The sequence below is a fragment of the Podarcis vaucheri genome (genome assembly GCF_965113315.1).
Source record: "Podarcis vaucheri genome assembly, chromosome: 2".
Classification (NCBI taxonomy): Eukaryota; Metazoa; Chordata; class Lepidosauria; order Squamata; family Lacertidae; genus Podarcis; species Podarcis vaucheri.
Genome location: NC_138760.1, coordinates 90,200,301 through 90,227,942, shown reverse-complemented (window position 1 = coordinate 90,227,942; position 27,642 = coordinate 90,200,301). Strand labels below are relative to the sequence as shown.

At 42.5% G+C, this 27,642-nt stretch overlaps 1 protein-coding gene across 1 annotated transcript; it reads left to right on the top strand.

The window, feature by feature from the left end:
* The first annotated feature begins 9,822 nt into the window (after window positions 1-9,822).
* On the top strand, window positions 9,823-23,083 carry SEC61A1 (SEC61 translocon subunit alpha 1). Its single transcript, XM_082210236.1, has 12 exons — window positions 9,823-9,960; window positions 11,839-11,906; window positions 12,770-12,835; window positions 12,941-13,019; window positions 13,622-13,753; window positions 13,889-13,998; window positions 15,966-16,119; window positions 17,154-17,314; window positions 18,241-18,438; window positions 19,600-19,791; window positions 20,506-20,582; window positions 21,506-23,083. Exons 1-12 carry the CDS (start codon window positions 9,954-9,956, stop codon window positions 21,690-21,692), a joined length of 1,431 nt encoding a protein of 476 aa, XP_082066362.1. The 5' UTR covers window positions 9,823-9,953; the 3' UTR covers window positions 21,693-23,083.
* Window positions 23,084-27,642: the final 4,559 nt, after the last annotated feature.

Here is a 27,642-nt window from a genome sequence, read left to right as displayed (position 1 = left end):
ACCCACCATACCTGTTTACCAGAACTATCTTGGCAGGTTGGGACAGAAGAACGAGAATGGTGTGCAGGATGTCTTGGACTGCAAAGCTGCACTGCTGTGGGGAAGAAGCCCCGCTTGAGATGTAATGCTGTGAACTCTCTTCCTCCACCCAGGTGTGCAGTATCTAGGTGTAAAATAAACCATGTATTTTCAAGCGCCACACTCTCTGACATGCCTGAATTCCCAATGGAAACACAACCCTGTAACCGCCTGGAATCTTGCTACCACTCAGCAGAGACTGGAGGTGGCACACAACCTTCGTAAGCATATAGGTCCTATGACATCAAGCATCCTTGTCTACTACAAACACTATCTACTTTAGCTAAAATGGCAGCAGTTTGGGAATAGAGAAATTAAGCCAAGTTGAGTTACAGGTATCTCAACAATGGTATCTCAGTGATCTGCCTGCATATTAAGCCCCTGTTTGAAAGCACCCTATGAGGAGCCACACAGAGGCTTAGAAGTAGTACTAAACTTGGTTAAAAAAACAAAACAAAACCCCAAAGCCAGCTGCTGAATATCAATTGCCTCAACCAACATGTAGGAACCTTTGCTATGAACACAACTGCTGGCTCTGCTGGAGCGGGTTTGTGCATGGACAACAAGGTTAAGAAAGCCCAGGGTGGCACCTACCTTGGTTATTGCAGGTCTTTTATCACGTAGAGTCTATCTGTTTGGCACATTATGGTTATAAGATTTCCTAATAGATAAAATGTCTTTTAAGTACCAGAGGGAGATTGGGGGTACAATACAATATAGCTTTTATTTATAAAGCCTTTTACAAATGTCCCAGGGAGCTATTTTGCAAAGGCAGGAGCAGACAAGTACAGCACGATAACAACGAATCACAGTTCATTCACTGCACATCTTATGTCATGGGGTCTGATTTCAGCTTTAGCTCTAAAACCAAACAGGGAATTTGCTTGGTGAGTTTCTGCTGCTAATGTCTTGACAGTATAATCTTATCATTGTTTACATGGGGTTTACAGATGGGCAAACTTGACCATTTCAGTTTGTCTCCATCTCATTTTTCCAGTCTTAAATTCAATTCTACACATTTCCACATTAGTTAATCTCCCCCCCCCCTTTAAAATTAATCATGGAAATGAATCAACAGCTTAGTGCAATTTTCTCCAATCTACGTGTTTGTATGCGATTTTACTGAAGGTACAATTCTTTTGCAAAGCAATGTTCCCTAAGGTTATGCATTTTTTCTGCTATCTTTGTTAATATATGCGTTTTCTACACATTGGGGTAGAGAACTGCGTTGCAAAATTCTGAAAAGTATTAATGTTGAAGGAAGGCTGTGTGCTGTTTTGCATATTGTTCAAGACACTGGTGTTTCTTGCTGCCCTTCCACTTGTGTTGCATCTGAATCCTCTCTCAGGCTCCTCTCCTGGGCGTGGAGATCTCTGTACAACCCAGCAGAGGTTATTGAGTGCAAGGGCCATCTCCTCTATGGTGGGAGATCTGAGGCTCCTGAATACATGGGTCTCTCTAAATGCCGTCATCATGTAGCCTTGCAATTAGAATAGCCATTGAATAATGTCAGGCATATGTGTAGATTTCATACAAAGTTTAAGCAAAGGCAGATTTATAAGTTAAACAGTTCTCCCACCTTGTGGCTAAGCTGAATATTACTGCCAAGATAGCATTTGCGTTAAATAATCAGAGGACGTGAATGCATATTAATCCCAAATGTGCACGGCATGGAGAAAGTGGATAGAGAAAAGGACTTCCTCAGCCCCATAACACTAGAACTTGTGGATATCCAGGGAAGTTGAATGTTTGAAGATTCCAGACAGTTAAAAGGACGCACTTCACCATGCAACACATAGTTAAACGATGGAACTTGCTCCTGCAGGAGGCAGTGCTGGCCACCAACTTAGATGGCTTTAAAAGAGAATTAGTCCAATTCATGGAGGAGAGGGCTATCCATGGCTACTAGCCATGATGGCTATGCTCTGCCTTCACAGCTGGAGACAGCAATACTTCTGAATACCACTTGCTGGAAGCTCCAGGAGGGGAGAGTGCTCTCGTGTTCGAATCCTGCTTGCAGGTTTCCCGCAGCCATCTGGTCGGTCACTTTGAGAACAGATGCTGGTTTAAATAGGCCATTGGCCTGATCCAGCATGCTCTTCTTGGGTGCCGTCTTAACACTCGGGAAGCTGCGTGTGAAACGTGTTTCATACAGTAATTATTAAAGTTGCTCCACCTAACATTGTGATTAGTCTGTCAGATGCTCCACAAATACTTTTCATCACCTATTTAAGAGCCAGAGGAGCTATAGCACAAAGGGCAGTTGCTGACAAATTATCTCTATAGGCTGAGACCGGCGTCCACTGCAATCAATATCCCTCACATGTAATAAAAAAATATCTGTCCACAAGGTGGGGGAAAAAACATTCTTACCCAATGGAGACTATTACCCTAATCTGGTGGAGCAGAAAATCATTAAAAAGCTGCCTTATTGGTCTAACTAGCTCAGTATTATTTACACTGACTCTCTAGGGTTGCAGACAGAAACCCTGCAGACAGGCTTTCCAGCCTACATAGAGGCGCCAAGGATTGAATTTGGGGTCTTTTGCATGCAAGGCACATGCTCTGCCATTGAGTTATGGCTTACTGCTTATATAAAGATGTAGCAATTTTTCCTTGTTTCAAGGATTTCCAGCTCTCAAAATGTAATTGAAAATCTCACAATATCATATTTGGTCTCTGTGTGCAAACGTTCAAGGATGCAGTTGAAGGGTGGAGAAAAATCTATAGCAATGATGCCATGACCAAAAAACAGTGGAGAGGGGCAAGCTAACTCCCAACTCCCCCCACTGTAGAACAGCTGGACCACATCACGTTCATGCATAGGTCACAGGCAAGCTGGAGACAGTCAGCTCGGGTATCCACAGCAGTGACCAGAGGAGAAATGACTGCTGGGAGGAGTGCAAAGAAAGGAAATGCCATGGTGCATCTGTAACAGCGAAATCAGATGCCTTCATCTGCCCCAACTGCAATAAAACATGTCTCTCGCATATTGGTCTCTACAGCCACAGCAGGTTTGACTTTACCCCTAATAGTGCATTCTTCCATTGCCTCTCAAGACAGATGCCAACAATGTACACTTGCTGAGCATTGATCTGCCAAAAGGCTGGGTGCAGTGCTATCCCACTGAGCTCAAGCCAAGCAAGACCTTATGATAAGTTTAGGAGGACAGAGGTCAGCTCCTTCTTCCACATGATATCACCTGTACCAGGGGTCTGCAACCCGCGGCTCCGGAGCCGCATATGGCTCTTTTACACCCTTGCCGCGGCTCCGGGGCGGATACTAGCAAGGGGAGCATTGTGCGCCCCGACACTCCCCACTGTGGCGGGCGCTGTACTGGCTGTGACATTGCATGGGGGCGGTGTGTGCGTTAGTCACGCACCATCCCGACGTCACCTTCCCGCCCGCCCGCCCGCTACATTGTAAGGGGCATGTACGCTGGTCACTGCATTGTAAGGGGCATGTACACTGGTCACTGCATTGAAAGGGGCATGTACGCTGGTCACTGCATTGAAAGGGGCATGTACACTGGTCACTGCATTGAAAGGGGCATGTATGCTGGTCACTGCATTGAAAGGGGCATGTATGCTGGTCACTGCATTGTAAGGGGCATGTACACTGGTCACTGCATTGAAAGGGGCATGTACGCTGGTCACTGCATTGTAAGGGGCATGTACGCTGGTCACTGTTTTGAAGGGGAGTGAAGAACACACACACACACAAAAAGGCAACTTGTTAATTTAACGTTCATTTCTATGAGGAGGAGTAATTCTGAGGGGTCAAACAAAGAAATAATTTTAAAAAGTGACAAAAAAGTTATGTTTATAATGATGAGTTTTGCGGCTCCCAGGTTTTTTTTCCTTCGGAAACGGGTCCAAGTGGCTCTTTTTGTCTTAAAGGTTGCAGACCCCTGACCTATACCTCCCAAGAGGAAAGAGAAAGCTGAAGGAATCAGCTGAGCTTCCTTAAGTTGGCCAATCCATGTGTGAATTCTAAGCATGGCCACATAAAGAATTAATGCAGAGTTCCAAGGGAAAGGAGATGAGGGACAGAATGAGAATGAGGACCAACAATATTATTCTGCATGGGCTCAGTATGGTACCTCCTCAATACAGTATTCCAGAATAAAGAGATGCCAGGAAAACCTGGAAAAATATTACCCCTTTAAATTGGTTGTCTTCTACAAATTCCTCCTGCCTATAAGGTTACCCATAGTATTACTGTAAGTAAACTCCTTTAATACCAACTCCAAAACACACACACCAAACCACACAACCCTCAGATCTCAACATTTACCTATGTTTGGTCATGGTTTGGCCAAAAAAAAAACTCAGAATGAGTGTGACTGAACACAGGCTAGAGTCTATTCTTTGGCAGTGCAGGCAGTCACAAAGTCTTTTTTCTCTGCCTCTGTTGTGTCAGTGTCCGATCAGGAAAAAGGCAGGGTAATCATCATCATCATCATCATCAAGAGCAATATTATAAAGTGAATGGCTGTGCTTAATCTGACTTTTGGTACTAATTGTTGAAAGAAACTCCTTCAAGTATATTTCAAGGCATAGAATTATTCTAAACAGATTCTCTAAACAGATTCATCTAACAACCATTGCCTTAAATGAAGCAGTTGGCATGCCTCTTCCATGCCCTGAGCTCATATTCTGATACCCCTCTCTGAATGCCCTTGCAAGCTGAAATACGGTGGGTCACAGGAGAAAAGGCCTTCTCAGCAGCAATTCCTTGTTTATGGAATGTTGACTTGGAACCATCTTTCATGTCTTTTTTGGTGCCAAGCAGATACCTTTTTATTTTCACTGGCTTTTAAACTTTCATTATTTTACCCCCTCTTACTTTTCTGGAAGATAGTGGATTTTGCTGTTTAGCATGGTTTTCAGCTTTCTGTCTTATATGGATTATTTTAATTCAGCTTTTAGAATTGCATTTTTGTATTGTATGGTTTTGTTACATGCTGCCCGGAAAAGGTGGCTAATAAATACAGTAAATTGTAAGAGCAGAAATAGTAATACTAATAATACAAGGTGTTCAGAAGACCAAGCTCCCAATATTTTCCCAGCAGGTTGTGGCTCAGGGCACAACCCCATGGACCTTGCAAATGTATCCCAGGCGACATGGGCATAGCCAAAGTTGTTGAACTTTTTTTAGGAAGTTGGCAACGGGGGGCGGGGGGGTGGGATGTGCATGTGCCCCCACTTTCTGCCATGCAAGCCAATCAGGGTTGTGAAGCTGGTGGATTGTCTGTCTCCAGTTTTCTCTCCCTTGAAGGGTAGGGTTGTTCTGCCCAGGTTGTAATATAGCCCCCCGTTACACACACATGCATATGCCACTAAAGGGCTTAAATTAATTTAGGAGTGGTGTGGACTCTAAGACCTGTGTACCTCGAGACAACTCGGAGGTGACTGAAAAGGAAAATGAGTAACGACAAGGATGAGAAGATGGGATTGAGAACATCATTGTAAACATCAAAGCAGCAGAAATATAGATGATTGGACTCCTACCGATCTCGGAGCATAGGTACCCCCCACAAAAATTTATAATTTGGAAAATAATTGGATTTTATGATTTGTATTGTTATAATTTGGGTTAATTGGTATGATATGTTTGATTTGGTAAATGGAAACTTAATAAAAATTATTAAATAAAAAATAAAAAAGACCAGTGTACCTCAATTCCTAGGACTTCACGTGCCTTGCAAAGCCCATGACAGCAGGAAAAGATTTAAAAGATGAGAAGGTAACAATTCCTTAAGTCCAATAAAATAAAATATACACATATATATCTATATCTGTATAATAGAAAATTTGAAAACCGCTATCATGTTTTCATCTTCTGAGGATGGAGGAAACTAGTTCAATACCATGCTTCTTAAAATATATTAACAAAAATAGCATTTGTCTGTTGTTGAAAAGATGCAGTGATGTGAGTTTCCTAGGGAAAAACGTTCCAAATAAGGAAGATCTCTCTCTCTCTCTCAACACCATTCAAATTTCAGCAGGAAGTGGCATCCTGAAGAGTGCATCTTGTAATGTAGATGATCTTAAGATCTGGATAGTCTTGTATGGTAAGTGGGGTACCTTCAGATACTGGGGTCCCAAACCATATACGTATGGCTTTATTAGTTAAAACTAGCGCCTTGAACTGGGCTTAGAAATGTAGTGGTGACCAATATAAGCAAATGAGGACTGGTAAACCATGTTCTGATAGTTTAACCCCCTTCAGCAACCTCGCTGCCAAATTCTGTCCTAACTGAAGTTCCTGGATCATCTTCAAGGGCAGTGCCACGTAAAACACATTGCAGTAATCCATAATGGATGACTTATTCATGCCATATTGAAAAATAAGTATAAATTAGTGAAAGTCCAGATCATTTTTTTTTGGGGGGGGGGGAGTTCAGATCATTGAGTACAAACATATATGTTTGAATAAGAGGAAGTTGTGTATGTGATGTATGCAGTGCTTTTTTCTAAAAAATGTTTAGGGGTACTCTCATTTTGACTCAAGAAAGTCACCATTTTATAGTTGAAATCGGGGGAAATAAATACAGTACATGGACAAAAGTACAAAGATTCACAAAATGTTTAAGGGTATGCGTACCCCCAGAAAAAAGCAGGGTGTGTGTGTATGTGTAGGTCCATTGTTTCACTCAACATTTCTGGATTATAAACGTGTAAAGTATCCAGATGTTGCAACAAGCAGTGATCTGTGTAATGCTGATCACTGTGTCAGACTGAGTGTTGCCACCCAGACAGTGCATATATTTGAGGGCTTAGCTGTCCATTTCTTATTAGGACAGTAGTAGCACACAGCAAAAACCCTTAGTTGTTTAGAGTTATTTCCCAAAGCCAGCACCACCTTTCAAAATCTGACAGCTGCTCAAGGCCATGAATAGTGCAAACAGCTTTTATTAGCTATTCCTATCTCCCAGATAAAGGGATACTAGCATAAACAATCTATTGGACTGTATAGCTTGAAGAAAGAGTAGATAGAACAGTTCAGAAAAAGACAAGCTGAGCTCCCCAAGGAGAAACACAGTCATCTTTCACTGTCTAGCTATGGACAACCTGGACAAGAGTGTGGATTTCTATTTAAGGAACAGCAGCAGCAGCAGCATGGCAATCTGTAGTATTCTGCCATCTTTCAATATGCCATGGCCACGTCAGGTTTTAACATCTCAAGATGGAGCAAAAATCCCACTGATTCTTAAACGACAAAGAAGAAAGTATTATTTTTCTATTAGGAATTGAACTGATATTTGTTTACAGTCACTACCCATACATTCCATCCTCCAGTCCTCTTTTGCTTCAATTCCTTTTCCCCATATCTCACACAAATAGGTCTTGTATTAAAAGCAATCTGGCAACCTTCCAAAGAGACAGTCTCCAAGAACATCCCTCTAAAATAATGGAGGAAAAAGATGTATACGGCTTCATACCATGATAGTTGAAAATGAACTTCCTTGGTAAATTTTGACTTACCAAGTGATGGAGAAAAAGTGATTTCTATCACTATCAGTATCTGCTTTTATATTTCTCCGAGGAACTGGGCTGGCCACTTTTGGAGACAGATGTTCTTTCCAGATGACCTGCTTATTGAGCATTCATCCCAAATTGCTTGCACAAAGTTTGTTGTAGGTTGCTTTACTGTAACAATTTTTCTGAGCCTTCACTCTTATTTCTTTGTGGAGAGGTTGTATGATGTTGCAGCCAGCGATTGTTATCCCACTCCCTTAGAAACTGCCATTCCCACAATTCTTTGGGGCAAGCCGAGACTGTTGAAGTGGTATAAGAGAGCTTTAAATGTATGCTGCCAGGTAATGTATATATGCATACATATTCTAGGGTAAAGTGTACATAAAAATGACATATTTGTAGAATAATATACAAACATATACATAATGGAAAGTTGTTTTGCAAAAATGTGTGTATTGGGAAAAATATACAGATAACAATGTTTATATTAGGAGAACGTCAAGTTAATATAGGATATGACAGCTGTTCTACCAGTATAGTGGTGGCATATTCTTCAGTACCACTCCCCTAGTATAGCTGGAATACAGGGTTTCTGGATCAACTAAATAAAACATGATTAAGATTTATTTAATTGGATGACAGTCCTCATGTTGTTCTACAGATACTACTGTTAAGAAAGAACTGTTAGCCACACTTAGGGATGGGCATGGGAAGCCATTTAGTCCCTTACAGACAAAAACAAAGATGCTGACATAGTCCCATTATCATAAAATGAGCCTCCACAAAATGAGCAGAGATAGTAAAAGCCAATACCACACAGAGTGTATTTCAGAAGTTAACCTTTAAAATGACAAAGGCATAAATAGTGGTCACCAGAGTTGTATCTGACCAAAGGGATCCAAAGCCACACAAAATACTTATAACCAGTTTTGATGATCACATAATAAAAAGTTAAGTTGAAAATCCACTGGATTCCTTTATGGGTGTCAAAACCATACACGACAATTTCTGATTTTTTTGTTTTTAAATGTGAACTTGCTTTTGAGAGAGATTTCTTTACCCATTCTTCAAACAAACAGCCCCAAGGCATTTAGAACTAGGCATGATAGGCATGATATTGGTACCAGATCTTAAAAGGTTGTTGACTACATACACCTTCAATAAAACTATGTCACAAGTGCACGTTTTGTTTATAGTTCTCTCAAGGTACACTGCTTGCACATTCCAAAGGAGATCCCTTGCATAATGTGGACCGTATCGTACTTGATTTGGTGTGGAACTGTGGATGATTGAATGACACCTTGCAATTTCAGGGATCACTTATTCAGAAGTGAACTTAGGTGGCTTGAATGCCACTGAGAGAAGAACCAAAATGGGGTCACCGGGAAGCGAGACATCCATATGCTCAAATCCAAAGATTTTCAGGGGGGCAAATATTATATCAAGGGACCCAATTTTGGCAGGGGATGGGCAACAGATCCACACCACACGCCTCCTTCATTAATCCAGGGAACTGTAGTTTGTTAAGGGTGGTCTGTGAGGGGAAACCATGGTGCCCAGGGTTCTTTGTATACCTGGCGTAGCTCTGCCCTCCGTTGAAAAACCAGACAAGGGAGGACAAGCAAGGCTGCTGAAAAGAATTCTCCCTAGCAAGCGAGAATATACATTGCAACACTTTTGTGGAAGGTCTCACTTGCTTCCGCTATTTACAAACTCCTCGCAGCTTTTCAGTGTCCCCTTTTTTGGATAGAACGACTTGCAACTACCACTGAGCATTACTTTGGCTGCAATCCTTAAAGGTGCGTCACCCTACCACCCCCGGCCTCTCTTCCCTGGAAGCCGACCTCCGCCTGGGAAATTGCCCTTGACTCGCTTCTCTTTGATCGGTTTCATGGCGGCTACGGCAGAACCACAATTCCCAGCATGCCAAGGGCTACCGCTGACGCTTTGGGACGCGACGCTTCCCAACCCCGTTAGGCCGCCTCCAACTACCACACCCGCACTGAGAACCAGAAAGGAAACGATTTTCTTCCCTCCCTCCCAACGATACCGCGCTAGGCTTGGTTACAGAGGACTCGCTCAGTTACGTGTCGCCGTGACGTAAACCGCGTGCATTAAGGCAAGGAGGACGCTGGGAAATGTAGTCCCATGAGTGGGGAATGTCACTAGAGCCGTTGGAGGATGGCGAAAGAGGAGGAAGTCTCTACTGCGCCTGCGTGGATATGCCTGCCTGTTAGCGCGCGGGCGAGGTGCGGGAGGAGGGGGCGGTGCGTGGCAGGAAGCGGAAGGAGGCCGGGAAGGCTCAAGTAACTGACGTGTCTCTCCGAGAAAGGAGCCTGGAGTCTGCGCTCCTGCTTGGTCCTTCCCTTTTCCGCGTCGAGAGCACCCAAGATGGGGAGTGAGTATCGGCGTCGCTGCTTGAGGGAGGGAAGGCGGAGAGCCGGTCCTGCCGCAGACGACGCCGTCGTGGCGGGCGAGAAGCGGAGGGCGCCCGCGTAGAGCGGGGGCGCGAGGGGCGAGGCGGCTGCAGGGAGGTCGAAGCGCTTCCGTCAGGGGCAGGGAGACGAAATGGCGGCTCGGGAGGGAGGCTGGTGGTGGTGGAGGACGACTCCCCTCGAAACGGGGAAGGAACGGGAGGCCGCAGGATGCCCCCGGCTGAGGAGTCAACGGCAGGTGCGGGAACTGTCAGCTTCGTTACGGGGGATCAGTTGCCCGTTACATGCCTCTGCCCTGCCAGGACTGCGCTGGGGGGGGCGGCCCTCACCCGGCACTGTTTAGACGCGGAGGCTTACGTGGCCGCCCCTTAAAACGATCCACGTTCGCTGTCTTCGTGATCGTTGCAGCGCCGGCCTGGAATGGCAAATTCGGCGTTGTCCCTCCACCCCGATGAGGGATCCTCACCCCCCGCCCCGCCCTCCAGATGAGGAAAGCGCCAGCCCCCCCCCCTAAGGTCGCAGAGTGCGCCCGAGGTGCGGCTTAAATGGGTGGCTGTTTGTTTGACACCCAGGGGGACTCTTCTATACATATATAGAAAGCTATGAGAAGCTAGTAAGTATTTTATATGGGAAGCTAAGAATCAGCTAATAAATTGACACAATGCAGTCTGGATTATGGAAGCACTTTGTCCTTTTCATTGCAGTGCCACCCTGTAAACACAAATTTTCTGAGTGGCTTAGAATAATAATGTTGCATTAAAATGAAAAAGCTCAGGGGTTGCATAACCATAACGTTTCAAGTACAATGTAATGCTCTTTATTGGGAGGGAAACTCTCTCAGGTATTGTTTGCAATATGCAGAAATCATTCTTCTTTTACACACGTATCTAATTGTGACCCTTGTGTGAAGATAACTCCTTCCTTCTCTTTTTGCCTCATGCTTCCCAGTACAAACATGTTTTTCGTGCTGTGTGCCATTTAAGTGTAAAGAGGGCACAATGACCCACAGTGGAAGCCACAGTGGGCTGCTCCTGCTATCTGTTTGCATTCCTTCAAAATAACTGTGGCTGTAATATGATGATGGCCAATTTCTTGCCACATCACTACTATGGGAAATGTGTTTTCCATTGTACTGTGCTTTCCACTTGATAGTGTGATGGGGTGGCCACTAAGGTGGGTTGTGTATTTGGGGGGCATTCCTTTTATTTGAACTTTAAATTTGGTTTTACACTGATGGCATTAACACCTTTCATTCTCTTAGCACACTATTGAAATATGTGAGTTTGGGCAGTCTTTTCATGGAAGTACAAGGCAATTCTAATTTCTTAGATTTTCATCTGTGCTACTATTGAATAGCCTTTCCTTATTATGTGGCAGCTTCTTTTATACTGCTCCTCTTAGTTCTGCTTCTAGGAAAAGACAAAACCAAAATTTGATAACATGCCTAGTAAACATGCATTTTAAAAAATGGCACTGTTGGGTTGCTTGCATGGTAGTTTTAATACATGTGAAGTTTCAAAGTGATGCTAACACCAGCAGTGATTATAGTGAAAGTAGCCTTTCAGTTTGGAAATAAGATTCTGAAAGTATAGCCACCTCAATGCATAGGATCTCCATTGCAGTGCGAGTGGGAAATAGGCTTGTGCCAGTCCTGAGCCTTTGCTCAGACAAGGAATGAAGGTTCACTGTGATTTACTCAGGGTTATCATATAGGTTAGTGGCTGGGCAAGGTTTAAATTTGGGACTTCTAGGTTCAAGCTTAACGCCCTGGCTGTAAAATTGACTGCTAAGGACCTTGTGAAATCCATATATCTGTTCTCTTTTCATACCTTTTTTCACAGTTAAATTTCTTGAAGTAATCAAGCCCTTCTGTGTTATCTTACCTGAGATCCAAAAGCCAGAAAGAAAGGTAAGTATCCTTAAATCAATATTTGCAGGAGTTACTGCTAAGAAGAGAGTTTGCTTATATTATATTTTATTCTACTTTTCAGACAAATATTGTCTCTCAAAACAGCTTGCATAGTTAAAATGACAGAAAGATACTTCTTTAAGGCTTTATAACAGAAAATGCACTTGAATGAAGGAGAAAGGTACGGAAAGGAGATCAGTTTGACAGTGTAAAAACAAGTTAGTGAGTTGTAAGCTGGCATTTATAGCCAGTCTGATCTCCCCTTACTGTTGGTCTTGCTTTGGTTGAGGTGCTGCAACTAACTCACCAGCCCTTGTTCCACTGACCAATGACAGAGGCTCTCCAATTCCAAGGCATTTGGAGCTGAGCTCTTAGGGAAGAGGGAGGTAGGCAACCTCTGCTGCTGCTCTTCCCCTGACTGACGGATGGGGCCAAGCTGATCTTCCCCCTTGCTGTGATGCTATTTATGGAAAGCAGGGGGTTGAACCTTCAGTTGGCCCCTTGTTCTGCTGTCCAGTGTTAAGAAAGCTGTATATGTTGAATACAGTTAGATTGCTAAATGTTGCCATATGTTACCTTGTACATTTGTGCAGGCATGTCTGCAACTTAAGCACATGTGTTGGATTCCCAGCTAAGGGATTGTACAACATATGTACAAGAGTACAACATTAGTGATTCTATGCTCAAATGTTACCAAGCAGCTGGAAAATAAATTTATATTCATCTGAAGTCCTGGTTATGTTTTCTTTTGCCATGGTACCGTTTCTCCACCTTGTTTTCAGTGAACCTAAGGCTTGTATTTTAACAAATTCTTCTAGCCCCAAACACATGGTGGTACTAATTTCTTTTATTTCCTTCTGTAGATCCAGTTTAAAGAAAAAGTACTATGGACAGCTATCACCCTCTTCATATTTTTGGTTTGTTGCCAGGTATGCATATTACATTATTTCAAACTTTCCTTTAAATTTAAAGTTTTAACCAAATCCAGGGAGCTAAGCCTGTGTTAATGTAATTGTCTTCTCTTGGAAATTCAGATTCCCCTGTTTGGTATTATGTCATCAGACTCGGCAGATCCATTCTATTGGATGAGAGTAATTTTGGCTTCAAACAGAGGTAAGAATGTCTCACTTAGCAAATGACACTTCTCTCTGCTGTGAAATGTTATACTAAGTAGCAAAACCGAGTGGATCCTACCACTGACAAGCATTTTGAGGTGCCACTGACTTCATTGTTAGAGAACTGAGCAACTACCTAACTTGCCCGTTGAAAACTATGAAACATCAATGTGCATAACTGACTGAATCATGGCCTGGATATTGAAATTGGAAAATGGAATTTTGGCTCATCTTCATGACCATGATGATGCTATAGTATAAAAATGGGAATATGTAAATGTGATAGTGCTCAGAACATTTCAAGTGGCTTTGACATAATTCATACATGTTTTTCAGTAGTCCTTCCTCACCTATTATGTTCCAGAATTATTGTATTGTCATTGTGTTGCTGATTGGGGTCTGGGTTGCTGACCATGATGCAGAAGAATGATGAATCATTTGGAAAGGAGTGGAGCTTCAATTATGATCCAAATGCTTTCCCCTCCACAGTGCACATCTTTGGCCCTCTCTACATGTGCAGTGACTAGCTAGGAGGGTTGGCAGGAAAACTGTTTTTTTTCCTTACCGTTTATCTGTCATTCTGATTTCCACATCCAACAGGCACACTGATGGAGCTGGGCATTTCTCCCATTGTCACCTCTGGTCTCATCATGCAGTTGCTGGCTGGTGCCAAAATAATTGAAGTTGGAGATACGCCAAAAGACAGAGCTCTGTTCAATGGGGCACAGAAATGTAAGTATCAGGAGACATTACAGAGCTTGCCATCTGGATTGGCTTAATGCCTTATGTAGATACTGATGAATTGTATCCTCTCGGGTAAGTGGAGACTAGGTTAATTCAGTCTTTTCTTGTGGATTCATTCCTCAGTGTTCGGCATGATTATCACCATTGGCCAATCTATCGTTTATGTAATGACGGGGATGTATGGAGACCCATCAGAGATGGGAGCTGGAATCTGTCTGCTGATTACCATTCAGGTAATTTATTTATTTTCTGTATAGGACTACTCATTGATTGGACCTAGGAGATCTGTGGTTCAGTTGAGCTTCTACAGACACCATCATTTTAAAGTTAAGCACACTGCTTTATCTCCTACTTGTCCTCGCAGTATATATTAATTGAATCTAGAATGCATTTGCCAATCATCCTGACGCTTCATTATTAGGCATGGCTAAAAAAATAAAATGTAAAGGACCCCTGAATGGTTAAATTCAGTCAAAGGCGACTATGGGGTGCAGCGCTCATCTCTCTTCAGGACAAGGGAGCAGGCCTTTGTTCACAGACAGCTTTCTGGTTCCTGTGGCCAGCGTGACTAAACCGCTTCTGGCACAACAAAACACTGTGACGGAAGTCAGAGCACACAGAAACACCGTTTATCTTCCTGCCACAGTGGTACCTATTTATCTACTTACACTGGTGTGCTTTCGAACTGCTAGGTTAGTAGAAACAGGGACAGAGCAACGGGAGCTCACTCCATTGTGCAGATTTGAACCACTGACCTTTCAATCAGCAAGCCCAAGAGGCTCAGTGGTTTAGACCACAGTGCCATCTGCGTCCCTCTTATTAGGCATGGTATTCTTTATAGAAGCCTTGCATCTCTAGATATATTGAGTGCGTAGTTAGCTTCTAGGTTCCTCGTAAATCTTACGGATAAATTTATAGGGAAGTTTTTAATGTTTGATGTTTTATCAGTTTTTTATTGGTAGTATTCTGTTGGTAGCCACCCAGCATGGCTGGGGAAACCCAGACAAATGAGCGGGGTATAAATAATAAATTATTATTACTATTATAGAAGACCAGCTGTTAGCCATGACGTCTAGGAATGGAAATCTCCCAGAGCTGGTTGCTAGAATCTAGGAACAAATGGAGGATGACTTAACGGCATCCTACTTCAGAGTGATTCCTTGCTACGTATGTTGACCAGTCTTGCCAAAATAGGATATCTGAACTGTACTAATATTTGGCTTGACACAATGTAAGAATTTACATGCCATATTGATCTTCAGAGTAACAGTTCAATTCACCTTCTGTATGCTGGTTTGTAGACTATGGGTTGTTACAGTATTTACTTTGGAACATTAGTACATCTCTTCTGTTTATGGCCAAAGGGCTTTTAAGCATTGGGTTCACTATAAATCATTTAGACCTGTGTTGCTGCTTTTATGCACCTGGGCCATCAAAGTCATATTGTGTGAGCTGAGCCAGTGTAGCTCAAGTGATGGTGGTGTATGTGGTCTAGGAATAATAATAGGAAAACAGGGATTCAGTATCTGCACAGCTGTTGCTTTATTGCAGGGAAGGGAAACCCCTTGAGATGCTGTTGAACTCCTATCTACCCTAGCCAGCCAGTCCAATATAGTGGAAGTTGTAGTCCCAAAAACATTGACGACCACAGCTTCCCTGCCCTTGACTTATTGGTTAGTGTTTGGAGCTGCACTCTGACTTCTTCCCCTTCTATAAGGGGGATTGACCATCATTTCATATACATGATAAACATAGATGCTGTGGGACAGCTAACAAACAAAACATGCAGCGCAGTTGATCAACAGCTGCGCATGAAACCTAACAACCAATCCAAGAGCTAAAATCTTACTTATAAGGTGTAAAAGTTGTATTGTACAGTCAACTTTCCCTGCCCCCCCCGAAAATCCTTAGCTGCAGCTAAGTTAGGAACAGCTTAGAAAGTTGGGTTTACATGATGCTCTTTATTTACCTCACGTACAAAGGAACTTCAGTTCATGTATCTCTGACTTGTGTACTTATGCTTTCAGTAATAACCATGTCAAAAAGTATAAATCAAAGATTAAAACAGGTAATTGTCATGTGTGCTGCATAAGCAGACATTTACAGAAAGCACTGACACTTTTTATTTCGCAGCCCCTCTATTAAAGTGATCAGGTATGGTTGTGGTGACTCTGGAAAATAATTCATGTTTGTTTTGCAGCTTTTTGTGGCTGGATTGATCGTTCTTCTCTTGGATGAACTTCTGCAAAAGGGGTATGGTCTTGGTTCTGGCATTTCCCTCTTCATTGCCACTAACATCTGTGAGACTATTGTCTGGAAGGCATTCAGCCCAACCACAGTAAACACTGGCCGAGGTAACCTCATACTTGCGTGTTCTTTGTTTCACTGGAAGCATATCAGTTCCTCAGTTAAGTGACTCGGTGCCCCTGTGGATTGGATCTAAAGTTGGGTATTCTTTGGGAAAATGTTAAAAAACCTAAACACATACAAATGCACACCAGTAGAATAAGGGCGTCAGTATTCCTCCGAAGCCACAAAATGTTGAGTGTCAATTGGAAGAGAGATGGAAGACTTGAGAGTGGGAAGTGAACTGGTTTGCCTGAACCATTAACAATTAACAGTATCTTGACTGGCTGGCTGGAACCCTGAGCAGGATTGCTTCTTTTTGGAGGTGAGGATGTTCATTTTATTGGAGGTCTCACTTCTCCGAAGAATTGACTAACTGGGGAAGCTACTTTACTATTTCTCACTTGCGGTTTTTTGGTACCCTTCCTGCATTAAATCCAGGGACCTTTACTTAGGCTTTTTTTTTTTTGCTATGCAATAAATTGAATATAAAGAAGAGTTCATTCTTTCCTTTGTAAACTCAAGTTTTAAGATGACTGCTTCAGTGAGTTTCATTTTTGTGTGTGATGTTAATGCATGGTTAGAGGGGGTAACGTAGCTCTGTAAGCAATGATTGTTAGTAGCTGCAAGTAAGAACGTTTAGTCCCTCCTATGTTATCACTGCCTGGGCTGTTAGATCAATTTGGAGGGGGCTTTCTCAGTGCTTGTACCCAGTCTCTGGCATTCTCCCCATTATATCATTGTTGCAACTGGACTAGGCTATGGAAAACAGTCTTTTTCCTCTCAGACCTTTCAATGATCTGCTAACCTGCTCTGGAAGCTATGATTGCTTTCCTGTGGTATATTCTGGTTTTTAACTGCATTTTGTGTGTTTGTTGGCTTAATTGCATTGTAAACTACTCTAGGACCACACTGGTGAAAAGCAGTTTATAACCTTTTAAAATAAATTATTACAAATTTTATACAATTGGTTCAAAAGTCCAACTAATAAATGTCAAATTATCTGCCACTAAGCATCTCTCTATCACTCTCTCACTTTAAGGCATGGAATTTGAAGGAGCCATCATTGCCCTGTTCCACCTGCTGGCTACTCGCACAGATAAAGTCCGAGCTCTCAGGGAAGCCTTTTACCGTCAGAACCTCCCCAACCTCATGAACCTGATTGCCACCATATTCGTCTTTGCAGTTGTCATCTACTTCCAGGCAAGTAGAATTATGGAATGTTACTTACATATAAGCAAGATGACAACAATAGCTGCTTGCTAACAGAGTGCTTGTCACAACATTTGTGACTGGATCCTAAGTATTGTTCAAAATGTTCCTGAGTTTAAACTCTGTTTCTACCAGTTTCCAAGGCCTAATTTTTTAAAGCCATCAGTGGCTTTCATCCACGTTATCTTTTGGCCCTTTTTTTTCATTAGTTCATCCAAACTAATCCTTGTGAGACCCTTTCTTTATGGCCTTTGACACCCTCTTAATCATTTGCAACTTTATCCAAGCTATAAATATTGTAATGGGATTTACCCATTCTCTCCCTTTTTTTTCTGTACTGTTTTAGATTGCTAGTTCCTTAGGGGAGCAGCCTGTGGCGTACCTAAATTTGGAAAGCCCTACCTACTTAGGCTAATAGCACTCTGTAAATAACACCAAAGCATGCTATGGCCACAGCAAGTGTATTCATATTGGCCTTAATGCCTTAATAGACCCTCCTACGCAAAGTGTTTCTCTTTGCTTCTAAAAAGCATTCTGCTCCCAAGTTATCTCTCCCCCGCCCCCCAAGTTATAAATCAATCATATACTGGGGGGAAGGGAAAGGGTTGCACTATTAATGGAGATTTGATGTTCCTGCATAACATTCTCTTTTAAAAACAACCCTAATGACACTGGGAAGTGTGAATGATGCTGGGTGGTATCACATAACTTCCATGCAAACAAATCAGAACAATTGCTCAGTAAGCAGCGATCTTTAACCACTGTGTAAATGTTGTGCAAGCAAGTCAGGGTGGAATATTGAAACCGGTAATCCGGAAGAGCTCCAAGATTACTGAAGGTTTTTAGGTTCTCTTCAAGTGCACTGTTACTAAGAAGTGTTTGTTTCTGTATTTAACACTCACTTTTGCAACCTGCAGGGTTTCAGAGTGGATCTCCCTATAAAATCTGCCCGCTACCGTGGCCAGTATAACACTTACCCAATCAAACTCTTCTACACCTCCAATATTCCCATCATCCTTCAATCTGCGCTGGTGTCCAATTTATATGTGATCTCCCAGATGCTCTCCGCTCGTTTCAGTGGCAACTTACTGGTCAGCCTGCTGGGCACTTGGTCGGTAAGTATCCGCTTGATAAGATCTGTCCTGGATCTTGCAGCTTTAAACATAAAACCTGCTTTTTATTCGGGCTTGTACACCAACTCCGTACAAAGTATAAATAATGAGCTGAATTGGGGTGATTCAGGGGTTTTTGCAGTGACTATGGGGCAGGCTGGGCTAGTCCTGGAGCAATTTCCCCTTTCCCAAGATGACCCATTAAAAAAAGGGCAACCCAGAAGAACAAACTACTCACAAAAGCTAAACTCAGTGTCGCCATGTTTCCAAAATTAAAACAGAATCCACTAAAACACCATATAAAGAAGATGCTGAGATAGGCTCAGGGGATAGGTGTAGGAACAGAACTGAGCTTTATTATATTCACACTTAATGCTCCCAGTCAAGGGCTAGCAGCAGGGAGGTCATGCTAGGAAATACCTGTTCGGCAGGATAAATCACCTTTGTAGAGGCTAACTTGTTGCCAACTTTCATGCTGCAATGTGAAAGGACAATCCAATTTTGGCTGGCTTTATTTCTTAATGCAAGTCAATGGGATTTCCATGAATGAGTATTTTCTAGAGCTGGGGTGGGCTGGGCTGGATGAAATCAGGTTAACACATTGACCCCACAAATCAGATTGGGGGTCCATGCACAGCCCTAGTTTTTTTAGCACGAAGGTGCTCGCAGGAAGACTCAGACTGCAATTTTATACACATCTGAAAGTAAATTATTCTATATATCTTTTTTTATACCTCACCTCGAGGCAGCTCGAGGTAAAAACAAGAATCACTAAAAACATAGGAAAAAAGCATCATTAAAAACAATTAAACCTGTATAGAATTAAAACTATAAATGAGTATAAAACTATAAATCGCACTGAACCCCATGGAACAATAGGCAAGCATAGGATTGTGTTGTGAGTGATGAACGTGTAAGGTTTGTTTTAGGAGCCAAGTGGCTTTCATACCATGCCTTGCTGGCTTTTTGTGTCCTTGCCAGCTCCTATATTTAGCACTTGTCTTGCAGTAGCTATAATGAAGAGTTTCTCAACACACACATGAAGAAACCTATGCAGGTTTACGGTTGCTATATTTGAATTCTCTGGGCATAAAAGTGACCTCTGGTGGCTGCATAATACCTGTCCACTTAAGGCACAATCCAAACTGTCCGCTTTCATTGCAGGATACTTCGTCTGGTGGTCCCGCCCGTTCATACCCCGTCGGTGGTCTCTGTTATTACCTGTCGCCTCCGGAGTCATTTACTTCTGTTCTGGAAGATCCTGTCCATGCAGTTGTTTACATTGTGTTCATGTTGGGTTCCTGTGCTTTCTTTTCTAAAACTTGGATTGAAGTGTCTGGCTCTTCTGCCAAAGATGTAAGTAAATAACATTGACCCCACAGCTCTGGATGCTTCTCTCCTCCCTCTTGAAAAACCATAATGCTTCCCTTGCTTTGTCATTTAGCAGAAGGTGCAGTTTAGTTCTGCGTCTAGCATTCTATTGTCACTAAATATATTTTTGGAAGGATCAGATCTGACTAAGGAGAATAGGATACTAGGAAGCATTTTTAGTTTTAAAACATGACTCCATGATACCTCCCTCTTGCTCAAAATGTCACTCCCTGCCTAAGCTGTTCATCTTCCTAAGCTAAGTCTGGTATCTTTCAAGGTTGTCTGTTTAACAAAAGAGGGAACAGCCATGAGCTTGCCTTGAAAAAATGGGTTTAGACCCACAAAAGCTCATGCTGCAATATATTAAGTCCTTAACATGGAGATGATTCTTTCATGTTTCAGCTTGTGAATGTTCATAGTTCATTTCTTATTGCAAACCATTCTCTTGAGGTTACCTGAAAAGATGGTCTGCTTTCCATGGGCAGATATTGTGACATGCCTCTCATCAACTTGTATATTTTTTTAGTTTGGTTTCCAGAAATATTTATAATATTGCTACATCAGAGGTCCAGCCTTGCCATTTTTAATAGTCCTTAAATGAGGAGCATTGAAATCTCTTGTTTCTCATTTATAGGCAGTTCATCTTACAAACTGACTGTAAAAAGATCTAAGCTTCTTTTCTCTGTTTGGCCAATGCAGGTTGCTAAACAACTGAAAGAGCAGCAGATGGTTATGAGGGGTCATAGAGAAACCTCTATGGTTCATGAACTCAACAGGTGAGTTACAAACATGCAGAGATTCATTATGATTATAATGCTATATTCAGTCAATAATTTTAAAAAAATTATTTATACCCCGGCCATCTGGCTGGGTTTCCTCAGCCACTCTGGGTGGCTCCCAGCAGAATTAATGATAATAATAAAAAAGTGATAAAACATCAGACATTAAAAACTTCCCTGAATAGGGCTGCCTTCAGATGTCTTCTAAAAGTCAGATAGTTGTTTATTTCCTTGACATCTGATGGGAGGGCAGCCACTACTGAGAAGGCCGTCTGCCTTGTTCTCTTTAACCTCACTTCTCACTATGAGGGAACCACCAGAAGGCCCTCGGTGCTGGACCTCAGTGTCTGGGCTGAATTATGGGGGTGGAGACGCTCCTTCAGGTTTACTGGACTGAGGCCATTATGCTTCTAATGCTCTTGCAGTGTTGTAGTTTTGCTTTTTTTTAAGGTTTTTTTGCATGCCATCAAGATCCTAGCTATATAAGAGCCTCTGTTAATTCCTGAGAATACCCAATTTCATTTTTGTTTCTAGCCTCATTGTTTGCTGACTTTAATGAACACTATCCTTTTGTAGTGATCCTGAGGCTACAGAAAGTCAGTGTTTACCTTCATAGTTTTCTTATTGCTTCAGACAGCATTACTGTGACACAAGTGCAAAATATAAGCAATGGGTCATATTTGAAGGGCCTCCTTAAGTCACATACCTAAAAGATGTATAGAGGGTGGTGGACCCAAGCAGTCTTAATATTTGTTGCAGTTTGATGCATAGTTATTTTTCTCTGGATTCTTCCCCTGTGTCTTAACTATCTACACCTACAAAACATTTTTTTCCACTGACTTGGTGTTAGCTGTGCCTGAAGATGCTAGTAATGTCTCTTAATGTCTAATTTATTTCCTTCCCATTGTGTCTCTTGTCAGATACATTCCTACAGCAGCTGCATTTGGTGGCCTCTGCATTGGTGCTCTCTCTGTGCTGGCAGACTTCCTTGGGGCAATTGGATCAGGCACAGGAATCTTGTTGGCTGTTACTATCATTTACCAGTACTTTGAAATCTTTGTAAAGGAGCAGAGCGAAGTTGGCAGCATGGGAGCGCTTCTCTTCTAAATGCATTGTCCCATGGACCCTAGGGGAGTATGAAGAGTGTTCTAGGATTTTAAAAAAAAATCAGGTGAAAAAGATTAACAGCGGCATAGTAACATGGGCACACTGCATTAATAGGAACACTTATTTTAATGTTTTCCAAAGCACATTCCTTTGGTTCAGACTTTGTTAATATTCAGTTAATGTTTTATAAATCGCTGGAAAATGTGCAAAAAAAAAAACTTTTTAGAAAAGAAGGTTTTTTTTTGTTAATTATTGCTGGAAGCAACTTCTAAAATCTGGTTTAGTTTTGGTTATTTACTGTTCTCTGCCTCTCCCTCTCCCCTGGTCCTATCCCAGGATTTCTCGAGCTTTTCCAACTGCAGTTTTAAAGTGGCACAATTGAGTGACATCCAATGGTGTTGGCTCACTTGTGCAGTGGACTTCATTCTTTCCATGTGGAACATCCCTTTCCCTACTCCCCATGCACTCCCAAAATTGGGTCCAGGAGGACTGCTGGGAGAAGGGGAAGTCATGTCTATTTGTGTGATGTTGGATTTCTCCCTATCTCTTTGGTGGCGAGAGAGATCTTTCCCACCCATTATCCCAGTACCTATCTATTACTTGTCACAGTACATTTCTTCACTCTTCCTCCAGGGTACTACAAATTTTGGGACTGCCAGATATCTCGTCAGGTACTCTGGGTCTTGTGCTTCAGTACAGACTGTTGGCTTCTGACTGTTGCCTCACTTTTGCAGGTGATACGTTCTTTCTGTCAGTAGAAAACTCACATCAGGCCTGCTTCATGGGAAGAAATAATCAGGCCTCAGAATTGTACATTGAACAAACACAGACCTTTTACGTGTAATTCCACACAGAAAGCCTGACATTTCCAAGATGGATGTTGTCTGTATTCTTATATCCTGAGAAGAACAGTGTGCTACAGTATTCTTCCTGGAGGTTACCAAACTCTTAAAAATTCTTATCTGCCATCACGTTAAATAAGTTCTGTCCTAGCAGCTATGAGTGCTACAGTCATCCTGCTTGCTGAAGAATACACAAAAGCTGCTGCTTATAAAACTTGCATATCGCTCCAGAACATTTTTTACCAACTTTTTTTCTGGAACTCTGACTGCAAATCATGCACGTTGATGCCAGCCTTAGAAATACCTTCCCTATCTCTCACGAACCTAGCTGGAGAGCAGTGATGGCATTTCTCTGAAGGCCTAATGGCTTTTGCTTATTTCCAGGACAACTCCTACCAAATAGGAGAAGTAGCCATAAAGTCTTTAAGGAGTTTTGCCCCATCTTTAAAATTCCTTAAAAACTCAACTTCTGTTAGGATATATTGGTGGTTGTAAGGTGTTTTGTGTGTATTGTATAGGACCAAATAAAAACACTTGGTATAAAAGGAAGCCTGCAAATAAATTTTCCCTTTGTCAAGGTGATACTTGCCTTGCTCCCACTTGAAAAGGGATAGGGCTGAAAGATTCTCTTCTACTGCCAGTCCGTATCTGTCTGCCTAGATTTCTTAACTGGCATTTAAAATATGACTGTTTCTACCTTGACAAAGGCCATCTTCCCCAGACAAGAACAAGCAGGCACCAGAGTTCTTGGCCTCTGAGCCATACCATTCAACCAGTGTTCATTTGACAGAACAGCCTTGCTAACAGTGTGGAGGAGAGTACTCAAATGTACTGTAAATACGCTGCGGGCAGTTCAAAGCAGCTCGTGGCTATTACAAGGGCAGGTGTGGGTTCAGATTTGTAGGTGCCGAAGCAAGAGTTTTTCAATGACTGCAATTGAACTAGAATCCTCTTATTTCAGCCTGGATATACTTTGGACAATTGATCCTTAAAAAATAAGTTAATAACACACTTCTGTGCGTCATGCTTTCTGTGACCGGAGTCGTCATGGTTGTTTTGATAGGTACAGCCTGAATGAGGGACTTGAATTAAGAGTTTAAGAGGAAGTGCTTGCTCAAGGTGCTCTTGAAAATGAGGTGATGCTTGGATTTCTCTGTGAAAATGGCCACACCAGTTTTCATTCCAATATCTCCAAGGCAAATACTGCATTTTTCCTTTTTGCCCCCTCCCCATTTTGAAAAGGTTGAACTTTAAAACAGATCATAACATGCATAAAGGTGCAAACCATGTTTTATAGTGATCTCTCCAGTTTTGCCTGCTGGTGCATTGTGCTATGGGCTTCATCTTTCCTACCCCCCTTGAAAAATGAGACTTGGCATTCCTTGTAATTTCTACAACACTGTGTTGTATCCAACAGTGTTACTCAACTGATGGTGTGGTTTCTGTCAGTGGAATGGGGAGGGAAGCTATTTTCAGCAGTTCCCTCTACACAGATCTACTGCAGAGGGTTGGAAGATGCCTCAGAACAAGTGTGGTTGCAGACAGATGAAGAATTGCTGAAAACTGTTTCTCTCCCTGTTCCACTGACATAGGCCTTAATCATCAGCTGTGAGATATTGCCCTCATATTTCAGCTTGAGTGGATCAAGTTAAGAGTAAGTGGCTTGCTAGCCTCATGTATTACATTGTGAAGGTGACATTTGAGTCAGCTTGAGTCAATAAGTCTCATGAGCTCAGTAGGTCTTGCTTCCAAATACGGTTGCTTGGAGCTCAGAACGCCTTGGCTCATGAACAAATCTGCTCCCGAACGATCAAAACCTGGAAGTGAGTGTTCCGGTTTTTGAACGAATTTCGGAAGCCAAACATCTGGCGCGGCTTCTGTGGCTTCTAATTGGCTGCAGGAGCTTCCTGCAGCCAATCAGAAGCCGCACTTTGGTTTCCAAACATTTTGGAAGTTGAATGGACTTCCAGAACAGCCTGTACCTGTTCTGCCTTCCATCATTTCCCAAATGGGTCAAGGGGTCAAGCTGGGCTTTATCCTTAAAACACAAAATATCCAATGCATTCATTAATTTTTCATTCTAAAATTGCTCCAAGGCTTCAGACAAGGATCTTTCCCTAGGGCTACCCACATGCAATCATTGATTGCTTATTTAATTTCTATACCACTTAATATATTAAATAATATTTTTAAAGTTGTATGGAAAAAACTGAAGCAACAACAGAACTTAACACACTACTTTATTACAAAAACGTTACATACAGAAATGTTACATTAGCACAAAGTTACTGATATATAAATATCAGTTCATTTCCTTCTGACACACCTCTCTGCTTCTGGGTTCTCACTCAGGGTTCAACAAATTCTCACAATGGGAAGAGATCTTTGAAACAGCAGACATCACCTAGTCTGACTTGATTTGCAGGCCCAAGGTGGATGCTGCTTTCTCAGGCTGCCCACAACTATGTCCCTTTCAGCTACACCCAGCTCCAGGTGCAGCAGGTTTGTTGAGTTTTCCAGCAAGTCCAGAGGATGGGGAAAGAGCCCTCCTCCGCTCTCAGTTCTTTCTCCACCCTTTGTCCTGTCTGCCACCTCCAGCTGTTTTACTCTCCAATGCCAGGGTTGGCTTTACTTGTGCTCTACCACTGAGCTCCAGGCGCTTCTCCATCTCCATACAAGTGATAGTTTTGCACTGTTTTCCTTCTCACTTTGAAAATGGGTTTAAATGGACCTGTAATCATTTTGAAAACGGGCCTGAAAACCTAAGTTCTCTTCTGTGCTTGGAGAAGAATAAGATTAGAAGATAATGCCTGAAATGGACCCCATGCCTCCTAACATTGTGCATGGAGTTAAATAAAGAATAGCTTTAGAGCAGGGATGCCTAATTCACAGTCCTCCAAATATTGGACTACAGACACCCATCATCATTGACCATGCTAGCTCAGGCTGATAGAAGTTGTCGTTAAGAGCATCTGGAGGGACCCAGGTAAGCCAACGACACTTGAAATACTGTGAACAGTTCTGGTTACCTTTCCTCGAAAAGGACAACCAAACTGATCAAGGGAATGGAGTAACTTTCCTATAAAGGAAGGTCACAACATTTTAGTTTAGAGAAAAGGTAAATAAACATGATAGAGATGTATAAAACCATGCACAGTATGAAAAAAAAACCTGGTCTAAACCACAGAGCCTAGGGCTTGCCGATCGGAAGGTCGGCGGTTTGAATCCCCGTGATGAGGTGAGCTCCCGTTGCCCGGTCCCTGCTGCCAACCTAGCAGTTCGGAAGCATGTCAAAGTGCAAGTAGATACAGTGGTACCTCGGGTTACAGACACTTCAGGTTACAGACTCCGCTAACCCAGAAATAGTACCTCGGGTTAAGAACTTTGCTTCAGGATGAGAACAGAAATCATGCGGCGGCAGCGGGAGGCCCCATCAGCTAAAGTGGTTAAGAACAGTTTCAAGTTAAGAACAGACCTCCAGAATGAATTAAGTTCTTAACCCGAAGTACCACTGTAAATAGGTACCGCTTCGGTGGGAAGGTAAACGACGTTTCCGTGCGCTGCTCTGCTTCGCCAGAAGCAGCTTAGTCATGCTGGCCACATGACCCGGAAGCTGTCTGCAGACAAACGCTGGCTCCTTTGCCTATAGAGCGAGATGAGCGCCGCAACCCCAGAGTTGTCCGCGACTGGACCTAGCAGTCAGGGGTACCTTTACCTTTACCTGTTTCTCATAATACTGGAATTTGCAACCATCCAAGGAAGCTGAAAATTGCAAACTATAGAATTATTTCCCACAAGACATAATGCATGGCTGGCCAAGTTATTTTGGTACCTGAGACTGAACATTCCATAAACACCTCCCTGGCAGTTTCCTCTATTACTACAAAACAGAATAGGAACCCCCAGCTTTTAACGTGTTTCCTGCCTAAAGAAGGCTGGAGTTTGCTGCCCAGGCTCATATTGCAAGCCACCTCATAATGGCGGTAGAGAGAGGGAAGGCAAGCAGCTTTCAAGTAGGGACCTTTTTGCCAAGAGCTTGGGAAACGGGAGGGTCTAGCTAACAAAGACATCCTTGAAAAGGAACATTCAAATTGCAACACATGAGTATCCACTAGAGGATGCTGTTTTATTGCAGTTTTAAGTTCCTTGATGCTAATAACAAGTAAGCCAAATAGATCTATGCTGCTACCAGAACATACCAGTATATTTGCCGTCAGTAGGGAAGTAAGAAATAGGGAATAATTTGAAAATTGCCTCATACTGCCTTGGTGATCATACAGTATTAAGTCTCTTGGATTGCTATCCTGCCAGCTTCCTAAACACCCTGTTTGAACTGAAAGCACTGTATCCTGTCTTAATAGTTCTGTGTCTGCAGTTTCTAACTTCCGTGTTGGATCATTAGTATTTTCTCTTGAAAAGAAACCTATAGTTGTTGTTTGTTAACCTCCCTGACTTTTTTCACCCTTGTGTAAATGCAAAACGTGCGTAGAACATGTTCAAGAGCAGCAAAAGTAACTCTGTGACCCAAGCTGGTACACTGCATTACATTTGGGGTCTTTAGCTAATTTGGTGCTAACATCATCTCTACCCTCAATCCTATTTTGCTAGAAATCCTATTTTGCGCACTCTCTCTCTCCTCTGTCACACTTCATGTATGCTTCTTCATATCAGCAGGGTTAGGGTACAGAAATCCCACTGTGACCAGCTATTGCCAAAACGCTCTCATCGTTGGTATTTGAATTGGAAAGATCAAGGAGTTTTCTGACAATGGGGACTATTATGCAGAGTGTCTCTGAATATGCGCAGGAAGTTCTAAGGAGTGAAGCGGGTGCAAGATCAAAACCGATCCACCCCTTCCCCATCTTCCAGTGCAAAGAGAGCACTGTACCCCAATGGTACAGGCAGCAGTCTGACGGATGTGAGGGCCACAGACGAAGAGAAACATTGAGACCAACTTCTAGTGCACAGGACCATGAGGCAGATGCCAAGTGAGTAATGGTAACACTAAGTTCGAGGAACAGGCTCTTGAGTGCACATTTTCTGAATGAATTTGAAAGCGTGTGAGAAGGAAGATCTATATTGCTAATGCAGGCCTTATCTGTGGCTCA

Excerpts from the sequence above, each read along its gene's own strand:
- SEC61A1 (XM_082210236.1), top strand. Across the intron at positions 13,754-13,888 it reads GTTCAATGGGGCACAGAAAT|TGTTCGGCATGATTATCACC; the intron begins GTAAGTATCAGG and ends TTCATTCCTCAG. Across the intron at positions 16,120-17,153 it reads CACAGTAAACACTGGCCGAG|GCATGGAATTTGAAGGAGCC; the intron begins GTAACCTCATAC and ends TCTCACTTTAAG.